At 47.4% G+C, this 19477-nt stretch overlaps 1 protein-coding gene across 2 annotated transcripts in view; it reads right to left on the bottom strand.

Annotated features, from left to right (window-relative positions):
• LOC121715776 (tensin-3-like) overlaps positions 1 to 19477 on the bottom strand; it is a 44485-nt gene that overhangs the window by 15144 nt on the left and 9864 nt on the right. For both annotated transcript variants that reach the window (XM_042101699.1, XM_042101708.1), the window contains exons 6-13: positions 18088 to 18171; positions 16080 to 16192; positions 14036 to 14096; positions 13726 to 13801; positions 13290 to 13416; positions 12849 to 12914; positions 12062 to 12163; positions 3406 to 4758 (exon numbers count right to left, since the gene is read on the bottom strand). In XM_042101699.1, the coding sequence (XP_041957633.1) occupies positions 3406 to 4758; positions 12062 to 12163; positions 12849 to 12914; positions 13290 to 13416; positions 13726 to 13801; positions 14036 to 14096; positions 16080 to 16192; positions 18088 to 18171 (1982 nt within the window). The remainder of the gene's footprint in view (positions 1 to 3405; positions 4759 to 12061; positions 12164 to 12848; positions 12915 to 13289; positions 13417 to 13725; positions 13802 to 14035; positions 14097 to 16079; positions 16193 to 18087; positions 18172 to 19477) is intronic.

Below are 19477 nucleotides of genomic sequence, written 5' to 3' on the forward strand. Positions count from 1 at the left end.
GGTACCATATGGTGAAATTCACAATACAACCCTTGGCCCTTACTTGTGCAAGCAACCTGTAGCACAGTATTAACAGACACAACAGCGCAAGAGCAAGCGGCTGGACAGCACATGGACTGCAGCATGACCTCCCGACCATATGTACCAATGGCACTGCCCTGACCACAAGCAGTGTTGTATAAAGTACTAGAAAGCAATACTTGAGTAAAAGTACAAGTATCGTACTAGAAAAAGACTTTGGTAGAAGTGAAAGTTGCCTTTTAGAATATTACTTAAGTAAAAGTCTTAAAGTATCTGATATATACTGTACTTAAGTATCAAAAGTAATTTTCTGATATTTAATGTACTTAAAGTATTTGAAGTAAAAGTAAAAAGTAAAAAGCAAGCGGTTTTATTTTGAACTTTTATTGTAAACTTTATTTTGGCTTTCTTATAGTAAAGCATAAAGCATATTCAGGGTTCCCATATCTTCTTAATCTCACTCATCAAATCAAATCACATTCTTTTCTAGGACTTTTTAGGCACAATTCTCTGAAATGAAAAATAAATAACTTATTTCTTTCACAAAAAAAAAAAAATGACCTGCTTGTAGGGAGAACATTTTGGTCATGTGGCATGAGCATTTCTAGGGCTTACTCCTCAGGTCACCGTCACTCACACACACACACACACACAGGCCACCTATGTCCAGCAGCTACTAATATGCCAGTCATTAGTTGAAACTGAAAAGGTGTCTGTTCATCTTCAAAAGAAGCTGGTTTTCAAAGTTGCCAGAATTCAGTGCCCGGGAGTTTCAGGCCCAAGACCGACCATAGTGGTGGAAATTGGATAAATTAAGCAACATTTCAGCTCTTAATATCCTGTAGTTTTTATAAGTACCATGGTTCAACAAATGTGTAAAGGTTATATAATAATTCACTTCAACTGAGAAGTTAACAAAAAATATTCCACTATTCCACAAGTTACCAAAACAGAAAGAAAGAAAGAAAGCCTTTGAAATGTAGCCTATCCCATGCTTCCACAAAGAGGCATATTGAACTAATGTTTAGGCTACATGTTTTTTGCATGGGTAGGCTATATTGTTGTTTGGTGATTTAGCTTACTCCTTTACTACACCCTCTTCTGAGCAAACAAGGCATATAGGTTTATCATGTAGGGTAATTGCTCTTTCTTACATTAAATAACTTTAATTTATCCTCTCTACTTGTCCCTGTAGTCATGGCCTCCTCATCACTAATTTCGGGCTCATCATTTTCAGTGGTCGACTGGTTGATCTGCTGCTCAGTCTCTCCTGGCCTCTTTCTACCCTCCATCCTTCCTGACACTTGTGTCTACTGTAGGGCCGGCTTGGCTATCCGTATCTGAGAAAACTTTTTGGAAAAGACGGCTATATGGACCCAACCAACTCTTTTTGGGAGGGGAGAACTCCCTCAGGTAGGCTACAACCCATGCAGAGGCATTGCATTGGTGTCATGCACAGAATGCGGAACGTGTCCTACTTTAAGAAAAGATAGACTAACGTGACAAATGTCAATATTTGTTTCCTCGACCGGGCCAAAAGTGAAGCGGCCCACCGGGAATTCTCCCGATTACCCACCCCAGGCCTGATTCAGTCTTACTCTTCTTGGACTGAAGACAACTCCTGCGATGCTATGGATAAATAGCCTTTCACAGGCCGCTAGGGCAGGTAGCCGATGTACAGAAACATTTCTTGCAAATACGGCCACAGGTGTATGACGTTATATTCACCTCTACCCTGTTCACCGAGTTCACCACTATCGTCGGGGTGGTCGTCTATGATAACGGGAGGTCCCCCAGTAGGTGCTCGTGCTTCCATGGCGGTTTCAGTTGTGCGTCCTCCTCCTTTAGCAACAAACAAGCGCTGAAATAGAGCGCGCAGCGTGCGGAGCGTACGTAGTGCAATCTAGGAGCAGTGATTCGCCAAACCTCCCTTATTGCAGTCGAACACATTTTTTCTAATTTTATGTTTTAGTAACGAGTAACGAAGATGCTTAGTGGAAATATAACGGAGTAAAAGTATACATTTTATCTAGGAAATGTAGTGGAGTAAAAGTGGAAGTTGACATAAATTTAAATAGCGAAGTAAAGTACAGATACGTTCTACTTAAGTACAGTAAGTATTTGTACTCCATTACATTACAACACTGCCCACAAGCAGATCCCTATTGCGTGTATTATTTTGCCACTTTGCCTATTCATGTTTGTCCAATGCCGGGAGAGCTGCTTTAAACTACTTCAACTCCATTCCAAATGCAAAATAGTCAACTCTATCTTCAGCCCCCCGCCCCCAGCCCAAAGGGCAAACGAGATCTGTCAGTTTCAATTCTGTTGGAGGAGGGACCTGAGGCGAGAGAAGAGGAGTGAAACACCTGGTTTTTAAGGACTTCAGCACATGAACATATGAAACGTTGTCAACTCCTCCACTGAGGCCCCATGAATCAAAATCATCACTTTGGTGTTGTAGGCCCTTTCATGCTTTCAGCCTCTGAGGAAGTTTTTATACAGCTCTCTGTACTCTAGGCTGAGAGAGCAGGCACTGAAAAAGAAAAAGGAATCTTTAGATCAGAGTCCATGGAAGCTGGTTAAAAGTCTACGCTCTCTCTCTCTCTCTCTTTCTCTCTCTCTCCCCTTCTCTCTTTCTCTCTGGTGTTCTACTCTGATTTCACAGGCAGATAGTTGTGAGCAGGCAAGCCCAAACAGCGCCTGTTACCTGCCAACTTTGTCAAAACATCTGAAAACCTGCCAGCAATCTCCCCTATTCTTAAATGGGTCTCGCCAGCCTGGAACTAATGACTGTGTTCCAAAGGTGCTGTGGAAAGACCTTCATTCATGCACACACACACACACGTACACAGGCACGCACATACACACACACACACACACACACACACACAGACGTACGCAGGCACACACACACACACACACACACACACACACTTTTTCTACAAAAGTTCCTGGGTTAAGGAACTGCGTGTCCTTGATATAGGATTGGATAGGATGGATTTGGCACATACCATTTCTGCTAGGATTGAAATACTCTAAACCATGGCCACCACCAACAACACACCGCCACCAACACCACACCACCACCAGCCACCACCATATGTAACCACAGAGCCAAAAGGTAGGACGACGATGTCCACAGAGAAGGAGTGGAGAAGGAGAAGTAGTAGCAGAACAGTAGAATCAAACTGATGATTTCTAAGCAACGGCCTCAAATTGACCTCATCATCTGTATGTATAACTCAAAGTAGCCATTCACTATCCAGTACATAAACAGAATGATCACCTATTTATTTTAGCTTCTTATGCAGTCTCATCAAGAGCGAGCTTCTTAACCACCACCACCAGACTAAGGTCACCCCAGGGCCGCCTGCACCTTACCTGGCTGCTGCACCGCGGCTCGGCTATGTCCACTGACTCTGTGAGTGGTCCCGTTGGGGCATGCAGTGGTGGGGCCATTGGCGGGAGCGCCAGCGTTCCTCTTCACCGAGCTGGAGCGGGTGGGGATGGGCACGAATGTGGGGTCCAGGTCCATGATCAGCTGGTTGAGCTGGTCGATGGAATTGTCGATGTCCACCGTGAGCGAGTTGAACTCTTCGTCGCGGCTCTTGTCCGCGGCTGTGCGGGAGGCGGTCATCTCCGGGACAGCGTTCGTGCCGTTGCCCTGCGCGGCGGCCGGCGGCTCGGGCGACGGGCTGGCGCCCTGCTCGCCTACGCGGCGATAGCCGTCCGTCGGCATCGCCGTCAGCGCGGCCACCTCGGCGGCGAGCTCCTCGGGCAGGTAGGAGTACTGCTGGGCGGCCACCATCTGCTGCTGCTGCACCCACGTGTGGGTGGAGTAGCCGCCCTGTTGGAAGGACCCGGCGCGGGGCCCCGTGCCGCAGGACGAGGGCGAGGACGCCGCGGGCACTGAGGTGCTCCTCTGACCCAGGCAGCCACGGCGAGCCTCGCCGTACGCCCGCTCGTACTCCTCCACGCCCGCTGCCGCGTGGTGGTACTGCTGCTGGTTCTGCTGGTGTTGGTGCTGCTGGTGCTGGAGATACTGGTGGCCGTGATGGCTGTTGTTGCTGAGGTGCTGGTGCTGCTGCTGCTGCTGGTGGTGGTGGTGCTGGTGGTGGTGGTGGGCCGTCACATCCTCTGGCCCGCCAGGGCTGCCGAAGCCGTCCGACAGCAGTGAGTTCTGGCTGCTCTCGTGGCAGGACGAGGACAGCGTCCCTAGGCTGTCGGTGCTGCGTAAGTCGTGCCCGGACATCAGGAGGCCCTCCTCGTCGTCCAGAATGTCCGTCTCCCGCTCCTTGGGCGATATTTGCGGCCTGCCGCCGCCGTGGTTGGCCTGGGCCTGGCGCGTTGCCCTGTGGACGCCCACGGCCGCGACACCGTCCCGCTCCCCCTCCACGCCGCCTCCGTGGAGCATGCCGGCCGGGGTGTCCAGGCCGAAGCCGCTCAGCAGGCGATGGAGCTCGGCCCTCTCCTGCTGGCTGGGGCCCGACGCTTTGGTGGCGGTGGCGGTCGTGGTGGACGAGGACGGCAAGGAGCCGCGCTCTGTCCACAGGGAGGCGTTGGACAGGCCGGAGTCGCTGCTGGCCGACAGGGCGTGGTCGCTGTGCTCAGGGCTGCTGGTGGCCGAGGTCAGGCCGCCGCCGGCCCTCCTCAGCGCGGAGCTGTCACTCGGACTTCTGGTGGCCACCGCCTCCGCTTTGTCCAGAGGGGAGCCCTGGGACTGGGACTGAGGCACTGAGGGAGAGACGAGATGCAGCTACTTCAAACAGCTGGGGCATGCACGCATGTACGTACGCACACACACACACACATATCCATGCACACACACACTCATCCACACACACACACACACACACACACACACATATGCATGCACACACACACTCATACACACAAACACACACACACACACACACATATGCATGCACACACACACACTCATACACACAAACACACACACACACACACACACACACACACACACACATATGCATGCACACACACACACACTCATACACACAAACACACACACACACACACACACACACACACACATATGCATGCACACACACACACACTCATACACACAAACACACACACACACACACAAACACAAACATGCACACGCACACGCACACACACACACACACACATTTGTTCACTTAATAATTCAGTCACATATACATTATCATATGCATTCTGGCTTGTATCATATCATACCCACACAACAACAGACACAAGCATAGCCTCCCTTCCTACCTAAACCAATTTTAACAAGCTCAGGCACATTCACAACATTCATTTGCACCTCCACACAACTGCTTCCACGCGCACCAAGAAACAGCATCTGTTGATAACACTCATATGACGACAGGACGGTGGATTACAAAGAACACAATGGTCTATTCAGAACTCTTTGTTTGAGACAGACTAGTTTTATCCACAGAGAGAGGCAATGCTGGGGTAAAACAACTCGAAATCCTTCATAATGTCTCCAAGTAGTTCAGCGGAAAAAGAGACAGCACGCCATTTGGGAAAGATTGCTTTCAATTGCTCCAAGACACTGTTCACTGCTCTTTCACACTCGTGCTAACCGTGAGGACATCTCACCCAAGCACAAAAAAATAGCAAATGGTGGAAAGAGAGGGACACATTGTTCTCCACACTTTTCATGACACGATACTTTTGCCACAAATAACTCAACCTAAGGTTTTCACTCAGAACATAACAACCCCCCCCCCTGAGCTGCAACACACAAGACTGCTTCACATTACTGCTTTTCTCTTTTCTTCTGGGGAGTGGAGGATACATTTCTACCCAGAGAAGCAAACACAGTATATGAGTGGTGACACTGTATAGCCCCCCTAACCAACATGGGGAGGGAAATTCCACACAGATCTAAACAGAGCCGTTTCCTTGTTATTCCAAAGCTCGAAACCCAACCTGTGGCTTGTAATGGACTCGAGGCCAATAACTCTTCCACATTTGACCTGAGCATTCCACACCACAACGTGATTTATGGATCCACTTCCAAACAGACCCCCCCCCCCACACACACACACACACACTTCTCTTTCACACACAAACACACACACACACTCACACACATAACCCCCCGACCCCCAGCATATGTTTGAACATCTTCCCCAAAGCCTCGAAGAGACAGCGCTCAACTACACCAAGAGGTCAAGAGGCAGAGACCCCATTATGAGAAAGCAACAGCACTCGTCATGACACTGATCACAGAGCAGCAGAGGTTCCCCCCGCAGAGGGTTAGAGAGGAGATCAGGTACGTTACCCACGGCTGCACGCTCAGACGCTCTGGAGCACAGACCAGAACTGTGGACGGTTACACACACACACAAACACACACACACACACACTCGTACAACCATACACACCTAAAACACAAACACACTGCTGCCACAAGCATTCTCCTGAGTTTGCAGGGGAGCTGCGCTTGCTTGCTTTCTCTCTCTCCGGTGACTAGAAGGCTATGAGGTTCAAATACCAGACACGCATGATAAAGGCTGCCCTCCCTCCCTCCCTCCCTCCCTCCCTGCCTCCCTGCCTGCCTGCCTGCCTGCCTGCCTGTTGTTGGTTGCCAACCACTACCACAAGCCCCCCACGAGAACCCCCCCTTTCCTCTCCGCTTCAGTCACACTACACACACACTAACACACAGACACACACACACGTGCACACTCACATCCTGCTTGCTGAAGTAACATTCAGGCTTCCGGTCAGGCTCAGGCCCTGGACAGATGTCCAGAGAGCTCCTGGACAAATCCCCCCAGCAGCATTCCTTCCAACAAGCATATGTCTCTCTCCCTCTCTCTCTCACACTCTCCCTCTCTCTCCCTGACACACTGGCTCTCCTCCTCCACCAGTCACTCCCTCCAACCTTTCTTTCCCTCGCTCTTTCTCTCCCCTCCTCTACTCCCCCAGCCTGCTTCTCCCCCTCCCCCTCCTCTTTCTCTCTCTCTCTCCCTCTCTCTCTCCCCAACTTTAGTCTCACACCTCTCCATGGGAAAACAGCCAGCCTCTTACCTTCTCATTCATCCAGAGGTGAGCATGCTCAGTGAGCCCTCACTCCCTAGTGACCAGGGCAGGAGAGTGTGTGTGTGTGTGTGGGGGGGGGGGGTCCATGCAGGCGGTCAGCCCAGTGAGATCCTCAATTTTTCGCCCTTTTCCATTCTCTGAGTGTGTCTCTCTCTCTCTCGCTCTCTCTCTGTGTGTGTGTGTGTGTGTGTGTATGTGTGTGTGTGTGTGTGTGTGTGTGTGTGTGTGTGTGTGTGTGTGTGTGTGTGTGTGTGTGTGTGTGTTTGCCCTCCACACAAGCTGGTGGACGGTAACTTTGACCAAATATGGAGAGTGGAATGTAAACACTGGAGGCAGGGCCAGTGAGGAGGGGGCGGAGATTGGGAGACATGGCAACCTGACACCTAACACCCTTTTCACAGGACTCAGAGAAGAGAAAAGAGGGAGAAAAGGAGTAGAAAGGGAGAGAGAGAGAGAGAGAGAGAGAAAGAGAAAGAACTGGATCATTATCCAACCACCTGAGACAACTGAGAGTGCCACTTTAGAAAGAAAGAAGGGAGGAACAGCAGGGAAGGCAGGAGAGAGAGGAAGAGAGAGAGGGAGAGAGAGAGGGAGAGAGAGAGGAAGAGAGAGAGGAAGAGAGAGAGGAAGAGAGAGGGAAGAGAGAGAGAGGAAGAGAGAGAGAGGAAGAGAGAGAGGAAGAGAGAGAGAGGGAAGGCAGGAGAGAGAGGAAGAGAGAGAGGAAGAGAGAGAGGGAGAGAGAGAGAGGGAAGGGGGGGTAGGAAGGAGTGAGAATGAGATCCCTTGATTCGAGAGAAAGAGCAAAACAACATTCCTTCCAGCACCAAACACTTCACACTGCCCAGCCATGCTTTTTAATTAGGGAATCTCTGCCTTCTAGTTGGAGTGCCCTCCTCCTCCGTCTTTAATGAATCCGGGCCAGCGTTCCCCCCTCGCACTCTCATGAATCGCTAAATTACACGGCTGCCATCGACACACATTACGCCACTGCTGGGGAACCAGATGTGCTCAGACCTCAATTGCTGGGTTCAACAATTGTTTCGAGAGTTTCCTTCGCCTTCCCATATAAACACAGGCATCGGCTGACATCCACGCATTGGTTAACCAGACCCCGGGGAGAGGGGAAGGCTTCTGCTTCCGGTCGATGACGTGGAACACACTCTAGCCCGAGCCCTGAACCCTTGAACCTGTGCTCAGGTGCTCAGACTCGGTCATTGCAGTGATCACATGAAGGCCAGGAGCTCTCTGTAGTATCAAAACTATCCAGCTGAGAAGGATCATTTCTCACCACAAGACCAACCCACGAGAGACTTTTCTCAGCATGTCTGTGGCCGGAGGAGGTGCGTGCGTGCGTGCGTGTGTGTGTGTGTGTGTGTGTGTGTGTGTGTGTGTGTGTGTGTTCCAGCATGTTGAGGGTGTTGGGGGTGTGTGTGTTCCACCATGTTGGGGGTGTCATAGTGATAACAGTAAATGTTGCTGAATACACTTTTTAACAGTGGTTCCACCATTTGCACCAAGAGGCTAAATCAGCAGAACTGAAAGAAAACAGTTTGGGGCTATGTTAAACAGCTACAATGTTTTGGCTCAGAAACTGTTGCTTAACACTTTTTATGAAACATGCTTTTCATAATGCAAATAATGTCTATCAGGACTGGCAAAAAAAGGAAAAAACAAGTGAGAGAGGGAGAGAGAGAGAGAGAGAGAGAGAGAGAGAGAGAGAGAGAGAGAGAGAGAGAGAGAGAGAGCACTTTTGACACTGGCTTCTGAAATAAAGCAGCTTGAGTGGCCGCACTGTAATTATAATTCCACCCCCCCCCCCCCCCCCCCCCCCAATCCCTCTTCCCTCAGATGCACCATAGCACTGGCCTGTGACTCAACACCACAGTGGCCTTCACTCCGGCCCATTTCACTCCTCGCTACGCGTACCAGGCTTGGGGCGGTCAGGGCGGGCGTGCAGGCGCACGGCCCTCAAGTAAAACACACACATTCCGCGCGTAAAAACCCCAATCCTGTCTGACTCACTTGGCCGGCGCTCAGACAGCAGGTTGACACGGCAGGGCCAACCAGCGAGGTCTCCGAGGGCCTCCCAGGCCTGTGGTTGCTCCACACATTCAAATAGTCCACATGAGTCATAATAACAAGGTCTGAGGCTGCCTAATGGCATCATTGATGGCTCCAGTTGCTTCCCCTGCATACCGATGCTGCGTGCTAACACACAGCCACTATCACCACTTGTTATTCAACCCTGAGAAGCCAGGGAAAGCTCATCTCGCCGCACACACGTTTGATGAGTGCAGAGGAAGTCATGGCTCAGGCCAAATGTTTGGCTAATTTGTCATGGCTTCATGACTCACATTTATTGTAAGTCAGTGTTTTGGAGACCAAAATATCAACAAGAGTTTTTAAATACACATACAGGTGTGGAGCTTATTATGCTACATCACTGAAAGAAAACAAAAGGTAAACAAGACTCTGCTCTCATAAGACTTCATCCATGCATCCATCCATCTATTTGTTCACTGTTTAGAACTTTGCTACCAGCCATAACCATGCGCTAGTTAACTGTTTGGAAAGCACAAAGCACAAATAGGTCTATAATCAACTCTGTGGAAGACCTACAAGCACTAACCTATAGTGTAATGAGATATGAGCATGTGATACCTCTTCACACACACACACATGCACACACACACACACACACACGCACGCACGCACGCACGCACGCACGCACGCACGCGCGCACACACACACACACACACACACACACACACACACACACACACACACACACACACACACACACACACACACACAAAGAGAGAGGAATGTGAGGCTCCATTAAAGATCACACAGCCGCTCACTCCAGTGACTGACGGCTGAGAGGAAGAAAGGCAGCTTGTCTCAAGCAGTCGTAGAAAGACGCTGAATTCCAGCCAGGCCACTGCTCAAAGTTCCCACTGCTAGTGTTTACTTGTGAAAAATGCTGCCGACTTATACGCCAAGCCCTTCTTCCCAACACTAAAAATATTCCGCATCAACAACCCCCCAAAACATCACATCAAGCAAGGCGAGGCGACCGACCACTTTCTTTTTTTACGAATGAGGCAGCCCTGTTTTGAAGCGAAGAGTAAGTCATTTGTTTTCATTAGAGGCGTAGCAAGTGAAGAAAACAAATGCGAAATGCTGAGGGGCTAGGGAGGGGCTGTGTTTTGAAGCTTCTAGATTTTTCTATTTTCAGATGGTTGTGAATTCCACGGGAGACAAGGCCGATTTGGCAAAGCAGCAACCGCAGTTGGAGTAGGACGCCCTTGGATGTTACTGTTTGGCTGTCGAGATGGTTGTGTGTGTGTGTGTGTGTGTGTGTGTGTGTGTGTGTGTGTGTGTGTGTGTGTGTGTGTGTGTGAATCTTCTGTGGAACACCACCCAGTTCTGATAGAAAAACACAATAACATCCCAGGGGAAGCCAGTGCTCTGTCTTTGACCTGTGGGCTGGCAGGCTCCGAGGCCTGGACCACAGTGCCCATCCCAGCAGCCCCCGCCCGTCCTCGGGGAAGCACAGACAAGACACCAGCACCAGGCCACACTGCCTCAGCACAGTACACACTGCCCCTAGAGGACACTCACAGAATTGCAGGACCACATGCATCAAAAAGACACACCGAAGCATACAGTATCAGTCACTGAACAAAACACACACAAAAACACACAAACACCAGGGTGTGTCTTTTCAGAGCAATTTTCGAGCCGTTTTGCTTCTGTAAGGTCTTTTTGAAAAGTGCAGCATAATGGCAGGGATTATCTCTGTTCCTGTTACTTTTCCGTGATGTAAACATTCATTATGATTTGCTGTGTACTTTTACAAGTCTGCTGTTTGCACCCACTTAAGGTGTTTTTAAAATTAATTTCCGTGCAATTTATTATACTCTACAGCAGCCTAAAGGATTTTTTTTGGCAGAATTCAAACCAATCCATAATATTTGGCTCCAGTGCCTCCAGCTCCTGCCAAACACTTCATTCCTGCCTGACTCAGAAAAAAAAGGATGCACAGGCATGCAAAAGGCCCAGACGAGCAAACCCCGACAGAAGACAGCCCCCTGAAAGCACTGCAGGGTTCCGTACTGACCAAGCAGAACAGCACATGCTTCAGGTGGGAACGCTGGTATTTGAGTTTTACTGATGGGGGTGGGGGGGGGGGGGGAGTTGCTGGGTGGCGTTGTAGGGGGGATTCTCTTCTCTGACCTACATCTGCTGAAGTACCAAACAGACATCCACAGAACAGAACTCTGCTGCTGGAGTCATTAAACGCAAACCCCTGTCTCTGGGCCACTCATGCCCTCAGTCCCATTCCAAATCATGCCTGCCTCAGTCTGTGGACGTGTGCTAATGTCATCAGGCTGGGCTGCTGTTGGGAGAGGTGCTGGTGCTGGAGGTGGTGTTGGTGGTGTTGGTGGAGGTGGTGTTGGCAGGGTGTGTGGGGGGTTCTGTGTTCACAGGAAGCACCAGACTCCCAACACGAGTGCGCGGAGCGAGGCAGGAGATTTATCGTGTGTGTCAGCGAAAACACTCGCTCAGCACTGCAGCGAGTCCCATCAAGGAAAAGCGCCATTACACATTCCGACGCTGCCAAACAAGCTCAGGAGCGATCCGCCTCCAAGCACCCGTAACGCTGTCATGAGCTAATGACATTATCCCTGGAGGTTTTTCTTAGCCACGTAAATGCTATGAGAATGCTATTTGCTCTGCACAGTGCTCATCCACTTCAATCTGACTTTGACTTAAACACAACTAGCCTAGCGCTGCACATGTTCCTGAATCTCAATAGTGCATAACGCTAACAATACCATCACCTTATATTTGTTAACCAAAGAGCACATCTGCTAAAATCCATCTGCTAAATTAACACCTGTATGCAAATGTAATGCATGTTCAGGGCATTGCTGTTCTGTGCATGTGGAGACAGAAGACTAGCCCTTACCTTCACCGTTGCAGATGTTCTGGTAGGAGTCCCAGCGGGTCAGCGGGTCGGTCAAGCTGTAGTCCACGGTCACATCTGGGCCGTTCTGCCAGCGCTCCGCACCTGAGACAACAAGCAGAGACAGCACGCTGTGAGAGTGTCCTCCAGGACCAGCAGGCCTCCACGCACCACAAACAGCTGCAGCTTAGTCCACTGAGGGGGGGCCACGGGGATCCTCACTGCTGCAGAGCGCTAAACTCTAAACTGGGCAATGACTGGGCACACGGAAAACTCTCTCTCTCTCAACTCTCTTGTGTGAGCACTTAAAGCTGAAACACACACACACACACACGTGCGCGCGCGCGCATACATGCATGCTCCCATGGGGCTGGGAGACAGGGCCTGCTGTGCTTTTTTACGTCCCTGTCAGGACTCACTTCACACAACATTTCCCTTCTAAGGCATTCCACATCCTCAGCTTTACCCAGCTCAGCAGGAGTGTGTGTGTGTGTGTGTGCGCGCGCGTGCATGTGTGTGTGTGTGCATTTGTGGGGGTGTGTGTGTGTGTTCTCTGAGGAGCGGTGTGTAAGAGAGTGGGAGAGGGACAGAGTGAAAGAGACGGAGTGAAATGTAAATGAATGAAGGGACAGTCCATCGGTATGAATGAGATGCTGGTGAAAGGCCCATGTGTCTCACGACAGCATTAAAAGCGCTATGCTGAATAACGTTCCCAAAGTGAAGCAGCAGAAAACATCATGGATCTTAATTACGCCCAGAGCAAGAGAGTGGGAAGACAAACGGGGAATACCTTGGATCTTCTCTGGGCCCTCGGAAAACACTAGCTCCACTTTTCCATAATCCGGAAATCTGGAATCTGGAATGTCAACAGGGAGGAATGTCAGTGTGGCTTGGAGAGATGGATGAGAGAGTAATAGAGAGTGGAAGAGAGAGTGACTGGAGCATCTGGCTTGTGTTCTCACGTAGGAGTTATGACAGAGATGACACAGCCCAGGCAAAAAATAGCCTACAGTTTTCACTGCTCACTGCTCAAAAGACAGTAAGTAGGGAAAACAGTAATACTGTGGGTTTTGCTGAAACTCCACACTTTATACAATGCAGACCAATTGAGAAGGACCTGAGACATACTTCAATGTAGTAACCTTCATGACATCTCAGTCAGGAGGGTCTTAAAAAATTCAACTGATCACTGATTACTGATCCGAGTTCAATAGTTTTTTTTTTAACTTACCTTTGTTAGCACACTCCATATCCTCTTTCTCAAACATAAGATTGTAGCCTTGCACCGCTCCTGTGTGGAACTGCAGTCTGAAGATGATATCCCTGTTGGAGGCACTGCTCTTATGATAGCATTTGACCTGAGAGTAGAGAGGAAAGAACAGGCAGTGTCTGTTTATACCAACATACAGTTTGTTATGCTGAACTACAGAATCTTCAGTTCTCTGTAGTTCTCATGTACAGTAAACAACAATGGCTAACAGATGATGGTAAATAAATACTACCTACTTTTAATCTTAATGTAGTGTCCTGGAATCAATCTGTTTTGTTCTAAATTGTTCATCTAAATTCATTCAGTTTGCAATGCAGAATACAATCAGAAAAAGTAGCAAAGACTAGAAGAGAAGAGAAGAGAAGAGAAGAGAAGAGAAGAGAGGAGTTGTGTTTACCATGATGTCTCCCTTCAGCAGCTGAGCCGGCTCCAGTGCGATGCATAGCCTGTTCCTGTGGCCTGGCCCGATGAGACTGTATCACAGGCAGAGACCCAGAGTAAACACATGGCACCCCATTTCCACACTGAGGCCCATTTCCATATGAAAGCAACCAATCCGAATCAGGGCTCAACTCACATGACATGGGGAAGCCAATGAGAGTCAGGCTATCAAATATTAGCTCATCACTTGCACCAATCACAAAGGATGCGGAATCACAGAGGAACACCCATTTAAGCCCTCAGTCACAGAAGTGAAAAGAACTTACTAAACTCCAGAGGAATAGACTGCCTGCATCCCCTGGTAAACCTTCAGGTATGGACGACAGACTGTCAGGAACAATAAAACAAACATCCCAAAGGATCTTGTAAGCATCTCCAGTTTGACTACACGAGAACAGTCTTTAAACACAGATGGGCAGCAGACCCTCGGTCATTAGCATAACAATAGTGGCCGCTTAGCACGTGAATAAGCAACAGGACAAAACTGCACTGTTGAGTATGGCTGGATAGGACACAGATCACCCGACAGAACACTCCACATTAGCAAACACTTGGGCATGAATACAGACCTGGTGTAATGGTTATGCAAACAGTTTGCAGGTCAAACAGTGGACAGTTTACACAGGTTTAGACAGTTTGGACAGTCCTCGTACTAGCATACGTGTTTCTGTGTGGTATAATTTAAGCCTTCATGGCTGTTGTGGTACTGAATGACAAATGGCTGATGATGTCCTGGCCACAAATGCCTTCCCTTGCGTCTGTTCTGGAGATGTTTAAAGTCTGGATTTGTTGTTGTTGTAGTTTGTTTATGTGTTTATGACATCTTTATTGAAACACAAACCATAAACCATGTCACTGTTGTTTTGCTACAACAGGCAAGCTTTATTAAATACCAAATAATGGAAGACAGCTGGTTCAGTTATGGAAAAGTTATGGTCCTTATAGCATTGTATTCAGAGCCGGACAGTAACGGAGTACATTTGCTTGAGTACAGTACTTGAGTACAATTTTGAGGGATCTGTACTTTACTTGAGTATCATTTTTGGGGAGTACTCATGACTTTACTCAAGTACATTTGAGAGGCAAATATTGTACTCTTTACTCCACTACATGTCTATCCATAACCGTGAGTACCCGATTCTTCTTCTACAAAAAAAGGAAAACAGATGTCGTGATTGGATTGTGCAGGCGCCACTCATTGGGACAGCCTATCAGCAATCACCTTCAGCTTTCCGCCAAAGTCAACTCCATGGTCAGATTTAGATAAGAGACGAAACCATGGACGAAACAATGGATGAAGACGCAGCAGGTCCATCCCGGGAATGTGCCAACCTGTGGCCCCACCTCGCCAGACTATTTCAATTTTCTGAACAAGTTAATGATAGTTTTCGCTTCAAGTGTTTCAATTACAAAATAGTATTTTGTATTTGAAATACGTATTTTAAGTACATGTATTAGAAATACTGCCCATCTCTGGGGACATGGTAAAAAGATGAAAATGACTTGATTTTACTTTCAATTCCTTTTACATTCTCCAAGGTATTAACATTAACATTTTTCATAACTCCATGTAGGACGTTTCTGTACATAAATGTAAGCACTGTGGCCGTAGTAATGCAATATTTAGAAAATGTAGGCTACTTTTGTACTCTTGATACTCAAGTACTTTTAAAAACAAGAACTTTAGTACTTTTACTTAAGTAGACATCTGACTGTTGTACTTTTACTTGTACTTGAGGAAAATGTAGCAAAGGGTATCTGTACTTTTACTCAAGTAATGAAGCTGTGTACTCTGTCCGCCTCTGATTGTATTAGATACTTTTGTATTATGGGCGATTACTCAGAAACTTGATTTGCAGGCCTTTTCAGACCCTGTGTACAAACTATGTCAGAGTTGCTTAAGGAATGTTTTCTCAGAGAGGGAAGTAGCGTGTGATTGACTGCCTACATCTTAAATTACTGCAATTTGTCACAAGTAGCTTCTACTTAAGATAGTGCCACTCCCTATGTTTTATACAGCCAATTTTGTTGAAAGCCTTCCGTCTTCACTTGCAGTGATTTGTTGAGAAACATGCAAGGAAATGCTGGAAATGTGCACAGACCTCAGCGGATTTGTTCAGTCCAGATTCTCTCTGCTTTCAATTCTTTATATTTTTCCCTTTCATGTGTGTGCGTGTGTAGTAGTAGTAGTAATAGTAGTAGTAGTAATAATAGTAGTAGTAGTAGTAGTAGTAGTAGTAGTAGTAGTAGTAGTAAACTGATATTAAACGTTTAAAAGCCTCTGTAGTGTTGGTTTGATCTGGCGGTTACCTCCAGCACTGTCGAAATTGGGGATCCCGTGGACAATGACCCAGTGTAGGAAGAGAGGCGAGGCGTTGATCTTCATCGAGCCGCTCAGAAGGCTGTTCAGGATCCACACATATCTGAAGAGTGGACAAGAGAGACACGTGAATGACAGTCATCCCCAATCACATGTTCACAGACCACTCGGGGGAGAGCAATACGATCACACGGTATCAGTCACAGCCCTGTGAGGTTCAAGGCCACAAAATGGCTGATGGCACTGTTTCACAACCATCAAGCACAACAATGGATACATGTGGGAAATGATCATCTGAGAAGTCAAATGATGTTTTTTCTCATCACTGTGTCAAGGGTCCGCTTAAAGAAAGGAACCACAGATGAGTCACAGCAAAGTCATACTCGGTTACCACGGGTCACAAGTACTGCTTTTAGGGTGTTTCACAAAGGCCATGGCGAAACTTCACACAGACCTACGATGGTTCACCCTGAAGTATATACACCACTCTTGGCACAGTGCTGCTGTGCAATTACTATAATCTGATTAAAGTGAAAAAAACTGTGAAAGCATCAGTGGTTCTAGGAGGCTAGGAGTTGTTACATTTATTGCTATTGTTGTCGATTCAAAAGTCAGCAATTGGCAATGGCATATTATTGAGCATAAATTACTCTTCCAAATGTATCCACATCTGTATTTTAAATGCACATTTAATTTCCAATCCTATTTACAGACTAGGTGAGCCCTTGTAGTCTTTTTGTTGTTTAACAGATTAACTGCTAAGGGCCTATATTCACAAAGAATCTTAAGGCTGAAAGTAGCAGCTCCTAACTGGCAGATTTAGGGGAAACTAATAAAAAATAATGGACTTGTCAATCTTAACTTTAGGATGCATATTTTATTTTTTATTTTTTTACTAAAAGTAATTCATAAAACACTTTACGGCTAAAAGTATTGCCTATGTCTGTGTAACCTGCGTTGTGTTGAACCTGCGTGATTCAGCCCTGCACACACCCGGACTCAAACCCATGCACAGCAGCACCTCGGATCGGGAGTCAAGCGTGCTGAAGCTAAAAGCCCAGGCTACAGCGAGCATGCTAGCAATACTCTTGAGGCGTCGGGGAGTGAGGTTTACCAACGTTGCACACGCACAGCTAAGCTAGCTGGCATCCGTTAGATCTGGAAGAACTAAGAAGTATTCGAGAGGACTCCTAGCTCACTAAGACCAGTCTACAAATAATCGTAAAGCAGCAGTTTGTATCATTTCACATCACAATGTTTTGAAATGAACTTGCAAGAGATCTCAATCATGTGGGTGCAGTTTGCAGTGCAATTATGCAGTATGTAAGGGATACCACCAATAATAACCAAAACCATTCATTAACGATATGTAAACTAAATATTTTATTGTGAATCAAATGACATTTCTTCATGTGTGTACAAATGTGTTATTATACACATCTACAGTAATTTCCTGTCCTGCCACATTGTGTATAAGCCGCAGGACAGTGTTTTATGCAAGTTAAAAGAAACAAAACCATATTAATACCATACTAACTGCCCCATGTATTAGGCCTTACCTAGCTGAAGAAATTTTGCAAAATCATTGTATAAGCTGCAGCTAATAGTTGGGAAATAACAGGTATTTTAAATACATTGTAAAGATCCTGTGTCAATCCGTAGTGTATTCCGTTACTTTTTCATTTGTAGTCTGTTACCTTGTCTTTCGCAGTACACATGTAGCGCATGTCTATTCACCAGCACAGACCTGTCACGCATCATCCAATCACCGTGGTCACTGCAAGCTAGCAGGTGCATGAGAATTGACATCAATCATAACAAAAGAGCTCTTTTCTTATCTTAGGAGTTTTTTCTTACAAAAAGTTAGTCTCAGCAGCTTTGAGGTGTGAGGGGAAACTCTTAGTTAAAAACTTTTTGAGTGTGATTTGGGAATACTCTTAGTGGTAAGATAAACTGCTTTGTGAATACTGCCCATGTACCATAACACAGACGGATCACCTTTTCTGGGAGGGCGTCATCAGTGCGGAGACCTTGTCATCGTAAAACTTCCTCATGGCGAAGCGGTCCAGGGCCTGGTCAGCACTGGGGGAACACAGGAAGATGGGAGGACAAGGTCAGAGAGAGAAGACAGCTCAGCCTCGCAGTCAGATGAAGGAGAATGAAAATGCGCTGAACAGCCTGATTGGTAAATATTGACAAAGGGACCAAAAGGATGAGTGGCGTGTTTGAAAACTATTTCAGACCCATTTGTTTATGCTACCTGTAGCGTTATCATCTGATTGAGACGTGTGATAACATGGTCATGTTATGGTTCCTATTTGAACAATCACTCACACACACATGCACACACGCACGCACACAAACAAACACACACACACACACACACACATATATATATATATAGAGAGAGAGAGAGCAGTTACAAATTGCAAGAATAGATGGCAAGGCGACAAATAACCAGGGAAACACTCAGATCTAAAGAGCCATGTGTTAATAGCTACTGGCTACTGTAGGGTAGAGGGAACCCCCCCCCCCCCTCTCTCTCTCGCAGACACATACACATGCACACATGACAATCACCCCTTCATACAAAGGACAAGAAGAGGACAAGAGTGCACATGAGAGAAAGTAACCAGAGAGAGACAAGGGATTCCAGCAAAGAGGGAGACAATGCCCCTCTAAAGTAAACACAGCAGGGGTGGGAGCCGAGACAAACACACACACACACACACACACACACACACACACACAGGGATTATGCAGAGGGCAGCAGAGGCACAGAGAAGGACAGAAGCCTGGGCCTGTTGGTTTAGTGCCTGTTGAAATATGTGTGAGTGTGTGTGTGTGTGTGTGTGTGTGTATGTGTGTGTCTGTGTGTGTGTGTGTGTGTATGTGTGTGTGCATGTGCGTGTGTGTGCATGTGTATGTGTGTGTGTGTGTGTGTGTGTGTGTGTGTGTGTGTGTGTGTGTGTGTTGCGCTCGTAACAGTGGGGGAAGGGCTTCTATTTTCTGCCTTTGCTTAAGAACACTCAAAACACACCAGGAAATGTATGCAGAAAAGATCAGGATAATCCCACAAGATAAAACATTTGCCTCAGTATCGACTGGCAACTAATTTATACGTGTGTGTGTGTGTGTGTGTGTGTGTGTGTGTGTGTGTGTGTGTGTGTGTGTGTGTGTGTGTGTGTGTTTCGGTGTGTGTGTGTGTGGGGGGGGGGGGTGTTTTATCGGACTGTGGTGTGGGAGTGGTGCCTTTGTCATGAAAGGTCAGCTCCACCATTAATAAACTCTCCTCCCACTAGCTTCACGAGCTCCATGCGTCAGGAGCTTTCACCTCTTTTATGGCCACACAGCTTCACTGGCTGCTGCGTTTGTCAGGGATAGACAT

Source organism: Alosa sapidissima, chromosome 1 (assembly GCF_018492685.1).
Source record: "Alosa sapidissima isolate fAloSap1 chromosome 1, fAloSap1.pri, whole genome shotgun sequence".
Lineage (NCBI taxonomy): Eukaryota > Metazoa > Chordata > Actinopteri > Clupeiformes > Clupeidae > Alosa > Alosa sapidissima.